Source organism: Lynx rufus, unplaced genomic scaffold, assembly GCF_022079265.1.
Source record: "Lynx rufus isolate CCGP_SWC_20201006 ecotype Redwood Valley unplaced genomic scaffold, mLynRuf1.p SCAF_23, whole genome shotgun sequence".
Lineage (NCBI taxonomy): Eukaryota > Metazoa > Chordata > Mammalia > Carnivora > Felidae > Lynx > Lynx rufus.
In genome coordinates, this window is record NW_025814838.1 from 14441569 (window position 1) to 14456916 (window position 15348).

General features: G+C 48.2%; 1 protein-coding gene across 2 annotated transcripts in view; it reads left to right on the forward strand.

Moving 5' to 3' along the window:
• Window positions 1–947: 947 nt before the first annotated feature.
• The window catches only part of CPPED1 (calcineurin like phosphoesterase domain containing 1), a 109901-nt gene continuing 95500 nt past the window's right edge, over window positions 948–15348 (forward strand). For both annotated transcript variants that reach the window (XM_047087700.1, XM_047087701.1), the window contains exon 1: window positions 948–1153. In XM_047087700.1, the coding sequence (XP_046943656.1) occupies window positions 1084–1153 (70 nt within the window). In that variant the 5' untranslated portion in view covers window positions 948–1083. The remainder of the gene's footprint in view (window positions 1154–15348) is intronic.

A 15348-nucleotide genomic window follows, 5' to 3' on the forward strand; every position in this document is an offset into this window, starting at 1 on the left:
TATCTTGCGGGGGATGGGGGGCGGGTAGAGATAAAGGAAGGTCACTCTGCCTGTCCCAAGGACTTGTCAGTGGGCTGCAAGTTGCAGGGAGATTTAAGTTTTTTCTCCATTTCTTTTGCCTTTGTTCTCCACACTGTCAGGGAGTTAAAAACCCTTCTCTTAGAGATTTGGATTCAGTAGGTGGAAATTCTCCTGGAATGTGTTTACAGCAACTTCCACAAACACTGGCTTAAAGTATTTAGTGCAAAGGCCTTTTTTTTTTTTTTTTTTTTGGTTTTTGCTGGACGGATCCTATTTTGAATCGGAGGCAGCTCCACTACTTTTCCAGATGTGTCACCTTGTGCAAACTGTTCCACCTCTCTGAGCATCAGTTTCCCCTTCCAACAAACGCAGCTAAAGGCGGCACCATCTCCTGGCGGTGGTGCTCAGATTAAATGAGCGATGATGACATTCACAGGATGATAGTGAAGACGACATGGAACCTGGAATGTCTCATGATCAGGTGTCCTAGATCACAGCTGGTGGCTTGAAGGACTGTCCTGAAACGGGGCCCACCTCCTCCGGCCTCAAGCTAGGGTTGCGGGATAAAATACAGGAGCACAGATAACTGGAATTTCAGATAAACCACGAAAAAATGTGAGTGTAAGTATCTCCCAAATATTGCATGGGATATACTTATACTGAACAATCATTCGTTGTTTGCCTGAAATCCCAACTAACTGGACGCCCTGTACTTTTATTTGCGAAACCGAGCAATGTTTACAGAAAGGAAGGACCCCCTTCCCTCTCCCACTCCCCGCCCCACTGCCTCCTGCCAGAGCATGCACGCAGGTCTCAGTCTAGGCGCCCCCACTCGCCAGGCGCCCCAGTCGATCCCAGAGAGGCCGCTCACGCTTCCGCCCCGCTCAGGCAGCACTAGCGGCGCCCCGAGCGGCGGAGCCCCGCGCAACCGCCCTCCTGCCCCGCACGGAGCAAAGGGCGCCGCCCCCAGCGGGGCACCACGGGCCCGGTGGTTGGGCTGTGCCGTGCCGTGCCGCTGCCTCCCACCCTGGGTACTTAGGGGAAGCCGGAAACTCGCTCGCCATGTCGGCTGCGGAGGCGGGGGGTGTTTTCCGCAGAGCCCGGGGCAGGACCCTGGACGCGTTTCCCTCAGGTACTGCCGGCCTTTCGCCCGGGGAGGGGATGACTTCAAGGCTGCGGAACCTTGCGTCTGGGGAACCGTCGGTTTGGGCGCGCGCGCCTCCAGCCGGACCGCTTCGGGGGCTGCACCGGAGGTTGGGGACCGCAGTAGCGGCCTCACCGCCCGCCCTCGGGGCTTCGAGGGGCGCTGTTGAGAGACGGGGTGTCCGGGCGCTGGGGCCTCCGCTGGCCTTGACCTGACTTCCCTGAGAGGAGGAGATGGAGTAAAGCGGCAAAGCGTGCTTCACAGGAGCGGGGGGTTTCAGTCCTGCCTCGCCCACGTTACTCCGCAAGCCTTGGCCTCAGTTTCCCCACCTGCAAGCCGGGAATCGTAACCGTGATCTTACGTGTGGCGCTCATAGGCGCCCGGTGCGTGTCAGATGCGGTTATTTTCATTGTGGTGGTTCGCCACGGTGCATTTTATACTCCACAATCCCGTTTCTTCCTGCAATAGGCGTCATCCACCAGATTGTGTATAGCGCCCGCCCATCGCAAAGCGGGAGTGCAGCCCGGCGACGTGTCAAATTAAGTGCTTGGAGTTTGGATTTAGATAATCACTCTCGTTGTAAAAATGGATTACGAAAAACAAACTTTATGGGGAAGCGTTAACAAGTTGAAAGTATTTTTATAACTCAGTGCCCGACACAGCCTAGGTGCTAAGTGAATGTGAGCCCTGGAGGCATAAGTCGAGAGGGAGGTTTGTTCCTGGTGTCTTGGTCCTCTCTGGCTTTTTGCGGCCCGCAGTCAAGAATCCTTCCCACGGCACTCACCAGTTTTGTAACCCCGGGGACGTCACCCCAGATGCCCTGCATGATCTAGCCTGTGCTCCCCTTCCTTGATTTGTGCTTGTCGTGTGGTCTTTTGCACGCTTCTCCTGCCTCACTCGTTTTCTTGAAGGCCTTTCTGTCCTCTGCTCCCATAGCTGATGAATAGCCAGGCCGCTGGACCTGGTCTGTTCTCAGCCTTCAGACCCTGTTTTAAAATTCAGTCACTTCCTGGGGCGCCTGGGTGGCGCAGTCGGTTAAGCGTCCGACTTCAGCCAGGTCACGATCTCGCGGTCCGGGAGTTCCAGCCCCGCGTCGGGCTCTGGGCTGATGGCTCAGAGCCTGGAGCCTGTTTCCGATTCTGTGTCTCCCTCTCTCTCTGCCCCTCCCCAGTTCATGCTCTGTCTCTCTCTGTCCCAAAAATAAATAAACGTTGAAAAAAAAAATTAAAAAAAAAAATTCAGTCACTTCCTCTAGTCAGATTTTTTCCCCTGGCCACCCTATGTAAAGTAGGTTCCTGCTGAAGTTCTTTGCCCTAAGACCTTGTTCTTTTCTTTCTTCGCAGCTCTTGATGGGGAGTGGCAAGGTTCTGGAAGGGTGTGTGGGGCCAGAGATAGAAGTTTGGTGGATTTGGGGAAAATACAATCTGCTATAGTGCCCATTCTCTAAATATTTTAATATACCTTTTTTCGCCCAGCTTGAGGGTTTTGAGATTTATCTGTTTTCATAGAAGTAGCTCCAGTTCACTCGTTTTCTTCCTGGGCAGTATTCCAATGGATATATTGCCTATTTTATCCATTCTGCTGCTGGGCATTTGTGGAGTGTCTTTCCTGAGGCAGGGGTGTGCTCTCTGCAGAAGGAGGAGTACAGACGTCAGGGCCACAAAGGGAGGAAAAGACCACTGTGTATCACGGGTAGAACAAGTGTGAAAGTTTGTGGCTTGGCCCGGTGGGGAAAGGGAAGGATGGGGGTGGGGATGTGGTGGTCCGTGAGGTTGGAGGATGGGTGGTGAGTAATTGAGGAGTTTTGTCTTAACAGCGCGTCAACGAGGTTTCAGCTGCATGTGTGAGGAAACAAGGACACGTGATCAGATTTCCATTTTGGAAAGAAGGGTCTGAAAAGAATTTGTGTTTGTGAGGAACTTGGGGCGCAATCTGATTGCAAGCTGGGGCCCAAGAACTCATCTCGCAGCAGCATTTCCGTAGCACCACGTTGTTCACTTTGGATTTATTGTGGTAGCTGGAGGTGCATGTGATGGGGGTGGATTTCTGACGGAGATTTTGGGGATACTCAGATGTCAAAGCTGACTGACCCACTGGTGTTGCCATAGGGGGTACGGAGAACAAGACACTCGTTGAGCTGGACAAGAATGGGGAGGTGGGGAGAGAAAGCCTTAGAAGAGAAAATGACGGGATACTTACCTTGCTGAGGTAGGAAGAAGGAGAATGACCCTGGGCTTCCCTTAGCACCAGTGGGCATGCTCAGTGTGGGCCATTTAGCGCAGGGCTTTCAGAGGCCTGGCCTTGGAGGGTTGGGCTTGGAACGCCCAGTCTTATGGGTTCACTTCCCTGGGTGCTGGACCCCTAGTCCACCCCCAACGTGCCTCCATTGCTTTTACTGAGTTTTCCTCGAGTCCTCATTTCCTGCTAGCATTGCTAGCAACTTCGAGAGATGCTTTTCGTGGGTCCCGTGCCATTCCAGACTCTGTGGGAATATAGAGCCTCAAACTGGTAGGGTTGCTCCAGAGGCAGGCTGGGAGGAGAAAGGGAAGGAACTGGCTTTTCCCGGTCTCTTGCCAAAATATACCCTCCCTGTGAAAGAAGCTTGGTTAACTCGAGCCACGCTGCCTGAAATCGCAGCCCTGATCAGCCTCATACTCGTTCCTCGAAGTCCCCTCCAGCATTAGCCCAACAGTTTATTTCTCTAGTGGAACCTGGCAGGTAAGTGAAAGAGTGCCGGCTGAGTCCATTCAGGCTGTCATAACAAAGCCCGTAGACTAGGCGGCTGGTCAGCAACAGACACTTACTCCCCACGGTTCTGGAGGCTGGAAGTCCAGAGATCAGAATCCGAGTGTGGGGGCCATCCACCCAGTTCCTAGACCGTCTTCTTGTGCCCTCACATGGTGGAAGTGGGGAAGGAGCACTCCGGGGTCTCTTTCAGAAGGCATTCATCTCATCGCGGTGACCTCCTGGCTCCCTAAGGTGACCTGTGGCTCCCCACCTCCGCGTATCGTTACATTGGGGTTTAGGATTCAAGAGAAGAATCAGGGGGAACCACAGACGAACATGACGTCCGTGGTAAGCACCTTAAGACCATTTCCCCCCTGGTGGTTTCTGTGAGTGGCAGCATTCGTGTGCACTTCTTCCAGTGTTGTCTGTGAAGCCTGGCTTCAGTCATCCAGTCCCTGTTAACGTGATCTGCTAGGCTCCGTCGACAGATGTTTGTAAAAAGTAAATTGTACATGTCTTGTTGCAGAAGGTTCACATTCCTCAGGCATGTTCACATATTCATTTTAATTAGGCAAATTGATAATTATATTTCCTTGACACATCCTAATTAAGACTACTATCTCCTAGCAAATAATTGTTTTTCTGAGAAATTTACGACATCTGTGTTGAAAAAAAATTCTAAAAGTGAGAACTGTCAGGATAAAATGGGTTTACAAATTACCTATATCTATTTGTTTTCAGGTCCTAAAGTGTTTTTTCTTTTTTTCCCCAGTTCATTTTACCACCACAATATGTTCCCTCTTAGAGAATAGGGCTGTTTGGTGGTTTTCTTAGAAAGATCATGTCCCTACATATTTTACACTTGTAGCTGTTTCAGAGGAGCCGACCGTATTCACTAATCCTGAATATTTCTCGGTCCCTTTCTCACGGGGCAGAAAATAAATGGAATCTCCCAAAAAATAACGTGCCCCATGCCTTGCAGATCTCACCTAAGAACTCATCTCTGGACAACATGTTTATCCAGGTCTCAACGGGGCTGAAAATGTTGTGGTTTGAAAAATTCTAACATCAATGAAGAACCTGAAATAAATGCTTTTAACGATGCCATACAGTTAGGCCGAACCAGTTATCTCTTATTTGAGAAGGATTCCTGTGACTAAAAGAAGAATTTTGATTATCCCTTCCTCGATATTATCATCAGTCAAAATTAGTTTATAAAATGTTCACACCATAACACTTCCAAGAGATAAATGAACTTTTATTTTTGAGTGCCTTCCTATTTTTTGTAATAACTTTATTGAGGTACCATAACATTCACTCATTTTAAGTTCACAGTTCAGCGGTTCTTAATAAATCTGTAGAGTGGTATGGTGTCAGGAGTTTAGTATCTCCCCCCAAAAAACTTTTTGCCCGTTTGCAGTCCTTTCCTGTTTCCACTTGGTGCACCGGAAACTACTAATTTACCTCCATTGCTTTGCCTTCTCTGGACATTTCATATAAATGGCATCATAAAATCTGTGGTCTTTTGTGACTGGCTTCTTTCCCTTAGCATAATTTTTTCAAGAGTATCAATACTTTGTTCCTTTTTACTGAATGGTATTCCATTGTATGGAGAAACCACATCATGTTTATCCATTCACTGACATTCCCCAGTTTGGCCGCTGGCTGTTATAAATACAGCTGATATGAACATCCACATACAAATCTTTGTATGGACATCGATTTCATTTCTTTTGGGTAGATACTGAAGATTGGAATTGCTGGGTCATATAAGTAACTACGTTTGACATTTTGAGGAACTTCCAAGCTGTTTTACAAAGCACCTGCACCATTTTGCATTGCCACTGCTAAGGTATATGGGTTCATATTCTCCATATCCTTGCCAACACTTGTCATCATCTGTGTTTTTGATTGTAACCAACCATATGGGTATGAATTGGTATTTCATTGTGATGTTGGTTTGCATTTTCCTAATGGCTAATGATGTTGAACATTTCACATGCTGACTGGCCACAGTCTTTCTTTGAAGAAATATCTTTTCAGATCCTTTGCCCTATTTCCCACGCCCCCCATCCTGCCCTTTGGCCCAGTTTTAATTGCGTTGTGTTTTTATTGAGTTGTAAGTGTTCTTTATATATACTGAATACAGATCCCTTACCCAGTCCGTGATTTGCAAATATTTTCTCCCATTCTGTGGATTCTCCTTTCACTTGCTTTATGATATCCTGTGCAGCACCAGAATTTTTAATTTTGATGAAGTCCAAATTATCAACTCTTTTGTTATCACTTGTGTTTTTGATGTCCTATCTAAGAAACCTTTGCCTAACCCTAAATCATGAAGATTTACTTCTGTGTTTTCTCTAAGAGTATTCTAGTTAAAGCTTGTACATTGATGTCTGGGTTCATACTGAATTAATTTTTATGTATGGTGTGGGGAAGTGTCTAATTATTAGAAAATTTCCTTTTATTTTTTTCTTACTACAGTAGAAACCTCATAATTGGTCAATGAATAGAAAAAAATAGCTAAACAGGGGAATTAAAAAAATTATACATTCTTTTAACGTTTCCTTTTAATGTAAACTATAAATATACATCCATTTACCATTCTTTTGAGGTCGGGCCAAGGACTTGTCTTGGAGTATGGGTTTACAGATGGGCCTGCCATGGAGCCTTTCTTGCATAAACAACACCCATAATGAATCTTTTCCAGTTTGGGTTTTTTCCAGTGGAGTAGTCAGTTAAAAATCACTTGGAAAGAAAGCACTCTGAGTGAAGAATTCTTCTGGGTTTATACTTTCTTTTCCCTCTAATCTTTTAGACTTCTCTGCACAACACCTAATTGAATAGTGCTTTATTTTCACCAGCTTGCCTTTTACTGAGTCTTCCCAAAGCATCTATCTTAGCTTTATTAGAAACAACCCTTTTTACGATTCATACTTCTCTGGTTTACATGTTTAATTGAGTGACTTAAAAATAAGCATTAGCATGAACGGGTTTGGGGACAAGCGCCTGATGGACACATGGAGCCAGCTTCTTCAGGGACATTGGTTGACAGTCCACGCCTTTGCAGAGGGCATGCAGAGTGTTGGTAAATCTGGAGGTTTGTTAAGAGAGCGTCTGTTTCCCAGAGAGGACTAACTGGCAGCTTTTTATATTTGTGAAGCATATGATTTTTAACTTTGCCAAACCCTGCAATTAGTTACAGGCAATAACATGGGGTCCTGGTATCTGGAGGCTCCAGGAGCCCGAGAACTGCTATTAGCTGCTCTTAGAACCCGGTGGGATATGCAGCCAGCCAATCAGGAAATACTGGTTGAGTGAAAGAATGCCCAAAGCCTCTGAGTACTCTTGTTTAAAAGAACAAGACCAACAACAACAAAAACCTAGTCACACTAATGTTGTAGGTTCTCGTTTGTAAAACGAAGGCAGAGTGTTGGCCAGAACTGTCTAAGATGCAGCTGTGATGATATGTGCATTGGCTTCATTTACATGAGGGCGGGCGCTGAGACACTTTGGTGATTTCAGGTCCTAAACTAGGAGTTGGGAGGTCCAGGAAGGGAACACAGCCCTTCTGGCTGCTGGCCCTTTGGCTTCGCCCCCAGAACATACTAGAATAGGCCACAACTTTCCGTCTCCTGCCCAGTCTGCTCCTTCTCCAGTCTTCCCCCAAGTCCTGTGCGGTCAGAAGCCTAGGCGTCATTGCTGACCTCTCCTTCTCCCCTTCTCTTCACAGCCCTGCCCCTGCAACCTGCAGAGCTCACCTTGGTTTTGTTCATCCGTTCCCTTCCCAGCTCCGTGACCCCCGGCCACCCACATCTCTCCCTGGACGCCTCCAGCAGCCTTCTGCCTCCCCTCGTGCCCCAACAGTCCATTCCCCGTAAAGCATTCAGAGCCATCTCTTTGAAACGAAAATTGGGCCCATCATCCCTTGACATGACTTTTCCCTGTCCCTCTCTTCCTCTCTCTCCGGCCTCTTGTTCGTCATGTACCATTTTTTGTTTTTTTAATGTTTATTTTTGAGAGAGAGAAAGAGAGACAGAGCATGAGTCGGTGAGGGACAGGGAGAGAGGGAGACGCAGAATTGGAAGCAGGCTCCAGGCTCCAGGCTCCGAGCTGCCAGCCCAGGACCCAACGTGGGGCTTGAACTCATGAACTGTGAGACCATGACCTGAGCCAAAGTCGGACGCTCAACTGACTGAGCCACCCAGGTGCCCCTCTTCATGTACCATTTTAAAAGAAACCCGTGCTGATCCTACCATTTTCAGTTAGGGCCCTGTTACTCCCCTTCCCTCATTCTTTTCCTTTACCACACTTATTCCAACTTAATAGTTGTATATTTATTCCTGTGACTTTCATGTCTTTTCATGCCTCTAGACGATAAATTCCTGGAGGGCAGGAGGCCCAGACCTAGGATAGTGTTAGGAGTGGTGGCCACTCACTGACCGTTCGTTATATAAATAAATGAGTAAATATGAACGAATACACCATCCCTTTGATCATGTTCCTGTGTCTGCCTAACCCATTGCTTCCAGCATGTATCCTCTGGACAAAGCAGAAACCAAAGAACCAAATCAAGAGGATCCCTTGCACACCACCCTACGTGGCCCTGAGGTTTGTGCGCTGCTCACAAGTGTGTGTTAAAGGAGGTTCTTGTTACCAGGTGGGCGCCCTCTCGGGGCTGCGTCTGCCCTGAGGAAGGCTCGCCTTCTGCATCCAGAGCCTCTGTTTGCCCAGCCTTGTGCCTGCAGGGCGCTTCGGCCCAGAGACAGCGCCTTCTGCCACTTCTCCCCGAAGCACCACCCGGGCCAGCGGCCGCCTGCCCGCTTGGCAGGGGAACATGGGTGATGGTAGGAAGCAAGTCCTAGCAAACACCCACCCCCAAAAGGCAAACCCCAAATGGGCTTCTGCTTTGGAAAAGGGGGGAGGTTCGGGAAATGCCTTTCCCCCCTTTAGCTGTTGGCCAGAACAGCATCGGCCAAAGCCAGTGATGCCGAAAGCCACCTGGCCAAGGAGTCCTGGCCTGTCTGCCTTTTTACTTCTCTGAAGGGTTGCAGGTAAAGATTTTGCCAGGTCCTTTATCCCCAAATGGCAAATGTGGCAGCCAAGCTATGACTCAGAAGCTTTTGTGTGTCTCACAAAGTACCTTTGAATGCATTTAGGCAAAGAAAAGAGAGGTTGGATAAATTCACCTTGCTGCTTAGGAAAAGTCATATGGAGACTCTGAGGATGTGGCTGTCACAGTTAATTATTTGGGGGAAGAGGGAGCCCCGAAGGGCACCATTATTTTTAATAGCTTCGCATACCATACGGTACACCCTTCTACAGTGTACAACCCAGTGGCTCTTAGTCTGTTCAAAAGAGTTGTGTAACCATTGCCACAGTCGATTTTGGAACATTTTCATCACCCCAGAAAGAAACCCCACACCCCTTAGCTCTCACCCTACCCCCCACTCCAGCCCTGGACAACCACTGATGGATGACGCTATTAAATGGGGTGTAAGTCCTGGCAGGCTTCCAGTTGGGACATTTGGGTTGTTAAGCCAGAAAGAGTCCCGAGGTGGTAAAGATTGCTTTTCTCCTATTGTGTTGTTGTTGTTGTTGTTGTTGTTGTTTGTAACCGCTGAAATAAGATTAATCCTCAGAGAAGATGAGGGGTGTTGCTGAAGACATTTAGGTTGTGATTCACTGTGCAGATGGCTACCATGAGAAACTGTAAAAATTGCATTTCGTTGGCATTTGCTCTTTAGCCAGAAAGCCTCCAGACAGCTGTAAAGCTGCCCATCTTTGCTGTTTTATAACCAAAGCAGTATCTCCAGTATGTGGAGGACAGGATGTTAAGACCAAAGCATGTAATTGTGTGTGTGTGTTTGTGTATCTGTATCATCAGATATTTTCTGTGCCCCACTATGTGCTGTGGGGGGGTAAAGGGATGGGTAGGATTTTGTTGGTTTTGTCTCCACTAAGACAAGGGTAGGAGTTACCAAGAATAACAGTCGTGATAACACAAGCTCACCGCTGACTGCTTACTGTGTGCCTAGTGCAAATGCTTTACGTGTATTAACTCCCTAATTCTTCACAACAGCCCTTTTGAGGTAGGAGTGGTATTCTTACTTTACGGGTGAGGAAACCAAGGCCCCGAGAGGTTAAGAACTTGCATCGTGCGACATGGGTGGTAGAGGGTGGAAATGAGGTTTGAGCCTGGCACACAGGCCTCCGAGTCTAGGCTATGCTGGCACCAGGTGAGGGCTTTGGGAGGTGGAGGCCCGAGTGGCACCTAGGCTTTACACCCTTGCCCATGCCCACATGTCTTGGTGTGATCCGTCCCCTGCCCTCCGTTCACATCTGCCCCTGGTGTCAGGGCCTGTCCTTGCCTGGGGTGTGTGCCTACAGCTACCCTGCGTCTGGCTCTGGCCGTCATTCACACCTCAGCTGTCATGTGGCCTCACTGCTTCATCCAGCCACAGCCCTCCCACCCAGCAGTCACTCTTCTCCGTGACCGCGCACCTCCCCGCTACTGTGTAAGTTAGTCTTAAGGAATGGGACCTGTGGCTTTGCTCGCAGCTGAGTGTCCAGCGACCCGTGTGGCCCCTGTCACGTAGCGGGCGCTAGGACAACCTGCTGAAGGCGGGGGGGACGGAAGAGCTGTGCCTGCTTTTGCAGCGGAGGGAGGTAGGCTTTGGTCTGGGCCAGGAGGGGAGGTGGAGTCTTAGCCGGAAAGGTTAGTAGAAGGGGAGCATCGCCCCAGGAGGGAGGGGCAGCGTGGCCTGTGTTTGAGGAGCAGATGAGGGTCTGTCAGGGGCGGGGGTGGGGGTGGGGGGAGAGAGACCCTGTGGCATGTTTGGTGTTGGGTTTCTGGATGTCCGCATGTTGGCCTTAAGGCTGGACTACTGATGTAATGTGGGATGTCAAGCAGCGTCCCTGGCCTCCCTCCACCGAATGCCAGATGCCCCCAGGGGATCAAAATCATCCCTGGGTGAGAGCCACCGTGTAGTGGGAGCAGTGGGCAGTTTAGCTGGTAGACTCTCACAGTGTGACCCAAAGTGCCTAAGTGTCTGAGCCAGAATGCACGAGGATCCATCGACCTCTTCATTTATCCCTTCACTGAATGTTTGTTTACTGAGTGCCCCTCACATGCCAGCGACCCAGTGATACATGCTGACAGTATGCTGGGAAGGGAACACGAATGTGGGCCTTTCCTCGTGGGGGTTGGAGCATAGTGACCCTTCAGCAAGGGAGCTTGGTGATCAGTGTTCGTGTTTTAGGAAGAGTCACAGTGGCAGTCAGCGCGGGAAGCACTGCGTAGAGCTGTCCTGGCGGCCCCGGGGGGAGTGGTGGACCCTGACCCAAGGTGCTAGGGCTGCGGAGGTCAAGGACGTGCTGCGGAGCGCTGCAGATTTTGGTGCATCCACCCGGCAGCTGAAAGGGCCCAGTAACACCCGACCGTCTCATCTTTAGATAGGTGGACTGGGGACCATGGTGGCAAGCTCAGGGCCATCAGGGTAAGAGGCCAGTCTTGAAGGGAAGGTGATGAATTTGCTTGTGGGAGTGTTGTAAGGTGCTGATGGCACGAGCCGGAAGCTTGGGCGTATCCAGGAAAGCAGACCTACTACTTTCTACTCACTCTTTTAGCGAGTTCTATGGCTTTCTCGTCAAATGGAGAAATGTGGCCCCTCTGGGCCCAGTTCGTGTATGATACTGAGTCCGAGAAGTTAACAGGAGCCCAGACATCAGACTTTTAAATAGTCTTAGAGTGTAGTGATGTGGTGTCATAATCATCAGACTTCTTAACCAGGATCTCCCAAAAAGCAAACGAGATTTAGAAAATGAGACTTCACTTGATGAAAATTAAGTAGCCTGTGAAGTAACAGGTGTAGCACCTCAGGAGAGCACAGATTGTTACAGTGTTGGGTTATTAATTAACGGCATGACCACCTCGTGTAGGCCTTTTCCTGGTAGGGTGATGAAAATAGTGATTCATTTGCTTTTGGGATGCATTTATTACAGTTAGTCATTGATTAACCGGCAATGGTGAACGGATCAATGCAGTTTCTAATTCTTGGTGTATGTTAAAAAGTCAGCTTTCATTAACAGCTGACAAATATGCCTGAAAGGTATAGTAAAAATGAGGGACAGGGAAACGTATTGGCAGAGACAAACCCAAGACGACATTTAGTTCCCGATGTTAAAAGTGCCAACTGCAAAGAGCATTTGCAGACCGAGTGCCTTTCTGGTGGGACACTGGCATGTAAACAGTCTCAGAGGAAGGATTAGTGCTAAGGCATTGTGTGGGTTTTTAAAGGTCTTTAAGATTCTACGATGTGTGCAGTTGCTTTGCACCCAGTAATGCTTAGAGAAGAGTCCCTGGCTTCTACTGTCTATAGTTTAATACCACCCAAATCCACTGTCTTTTTATTCCTCAGTGTTGAAAGGCGGTTTTCTGTGACAGTCTCTATCAATTAGCAGGAATCAGGAAGTGGTCAAATCTTTTTATTTTTTTTATTTTTTTTAATGTTTTTATTTATTTTTGAGACAAAGAGAGACAGAGCATGAGCAGGGGAGGGGCAGAGAGAGAGGGAGACACAGAATCTGAGGCAGGCTCCAGGGTCTGAGCTGTCAGCACAGAGACGGATGTGGGGCTCGAACTCACAGACTGTGAGATCATGAACTGAGCTGAAGTCGGGGGCGCTTAACCCACTGAGCCACCCAGGCACCCCCATGGAAGTGGTCAAATCTTGATACTCTGTATACAACGGCTGAAGCACATTTCTCCCTAAGGCCAATTTTTCCTTTACGAAGGTGTTTTTATTTTTTTTTTTTAAATTTTTTTTTTTTTACGTTTATTTATTTTTGAGACAGAGAGAGACAGAGCATGAGCGGGGGAGGGGCAGAGAGAGAGGGAGACACAGAATCGGAAGCAGGCTCCAGGCTCTGAGCCATCGGCCCAGAGCCTGACGCGGGGCTCGAACTCACAGACCGCGAGATCGTGACCTGGCTGAAGTCGGACACTTAACCGACTGCGCCACCCAGGCGCCCCACGAAGGTGTTTTTAAATTAGTTTATGTTTTTGGGGCGCCTGGGCGGCTTAGTCGGTTAAGTGTCCGACTTCAGCTCAGGTCATGATCTCGCAGTTTGTGCGTTCAAATCCCACGTCGAGCTCTGTGCTGACAGCTCAGAGCCTGGAGCCTGCTTCAGATTCTCTCTCTCCCTCTCTCTCTGCCCCTCCCTGCTTGTGCGCTCTCTCTCTGTCTCTCAAAAATAGGTAAACATTAAAAATATATGTATATATAAAATAAAAATTAATTTAGATTTTTAAAAACTAAATTTTAAAATTAATTTGGTTTAGGCTCTGGTCCTATTTATTATGGTAACTCAGAGCTTGTTTTTTTCTGGCATATCGTTTGGACAGACCTTGGCACTTCTGGCCGCATGTCTTCTCTATAATCTCACCTGTGTGACCACCTGCCCCGAGGTCAGGGTTCTGTGGCGTGATAGGCCCGATTCTGCCTCTCAGCCCTCGTTAGAGCTTGATTAAGTTACCTAACCTTGACCTTGCTGAGTCTCCTCATCCATACCTCTAAGCAAAATGGAAGAGTTACCCTAGATACAGGCCAAGTGTGGACTGAGTGTGGCCCATGGAGAATTCCAGAGCACACACCTCCTTTGATGGGAACTGCTGCTCCGCCCAGCCAGTCAGCTTACTCCACTTGGGCCTGCTTTGGCCACATTTCCCGAGAGAATCCAGGAAAACAGGTATCTATAGGAAACTCGTGAATTTAAAATGTTGGCGACACATTCAAAATTTTATAACTACTACGTGGGCCAAACAAAACACATGTGCTAGCCAGACCGCATCCAGAGACCCGGGGTTTGTCATCTCTGGAAAAAATCACCAATTAGCATCCCATAGAAGATGGATGTTCCGGGCTCGAGCCTGTACCCTGAATCAGCCCTGTGCTACTGGCAGGAACTGTGAGCATCACGGCCTACTGGGGAAAAGCCTGCCAGCATCATCCCTGTGTACGGTTTTCTTATTTACCAAGATGTTCCATTCAAAGGAAACTTTTTGGAGATAAAAATGTCTTTATGGAGGTGGACAGCTTGCAGCAGCCCAGGACACATTCCATCTCCTTTTTGGCTCTGTCCTCTCCAAGCCAGCCCCACAGCACTGAGATCCTGGATAATAGAAGCTGCTGCTCATTACGCGTGTGGTCTTGAACTTGAACCATGACTGAGACTCCTAGCCAGGCCTCAGTATCCCCTGTTGGTTAAATGAGGGGGTTGGTAATTCTGCAAGTCCTTCCCACACTGAAAATTCCCAGTACTTTAGTGGGCAAAGGATGGCTTCTATAAGGTAAGCCTTCAGCCTCCTGGGGATGGACTCCAGTAAATGGGCTCACACAGCTCAGTGCAGGAGGGGCAGATGTAAACGTGTGGTCATGTGAGGCTAGGCCTTGTTCAGTATCACCCTCCGTGGCAGACAGACTCTCAGATGGTCCCAATGATCCCCACCTGCTAGTATCCGTGGCCTCTGTGATCCTCTGTCCTTGAGTGTGGGCTGGGCTAGCAACTTGATTATAATGAATAGAACACAGCAGAGTGATGGAATATCGCTTCCATCACCAGGTTACATAACTTCCTTTGCTGGCAGACCCTCTCCCTTGCTGGCTTGATGAAACAAGTTTCCATGTTACCAGCTGCCAGCTTGGAGAGGCCCACCTGGCAGGGAACCGAGGGTAGCTTCTGGTCCACAGCCAGCAAGGAATCTAGTCGACAGCCCCATAAGTGCACTTGGAAGCAGATCCTGCCCCGTGTGAGTCTCCCTATGAGACCTCCCTGCTGGCTGACACTATAATTGCAGCTTGTGAGAGACCCTGAGCAGAGGACCCAGCTAAGCCCCGCCTTAGAACCCCAACCCACAGAAACTGAGATAATGAATGTGTAGTTTCAGACTACTACATCTGTGCTCATTTGTTACAATAGCATCAGCTTCTACACCAGCTTTTCGAATTTGTTACACAAATTAACATTGAAAAAATTCAGTTCCCCGTGGACATTCTTATTTATATTCAGGTGTTTTAGTTAAATACATACATGTTTTATGATGTATTAACAGTAAGTACCCTATAGACATTACTAGAAGGTTGTGTCAGGTGTTTCTGAAGATTATAGTCTTGTTTGGTACCACCTAGGTCAAGTATGAGGTCTTAGTTTAATCAACTCGCTTTATTCTTTAATGCATTCATTCTACAAATACTCAAAATTTGACCTTGGCCTTATCATACTCACCAATTAGGGTCCCTGACTGCATTCTTTTATCAATTTTGGAAATTACCTGAGCTGGACACACAGGGACCTAAAAATGGATTGCAAAATATGCAAAAACAATAATAATTCCCCCAAGCCATTGTTTCAGTAGAGGGAAACAAAAATCACTTTGCACCTGTTTCTGATCAAAC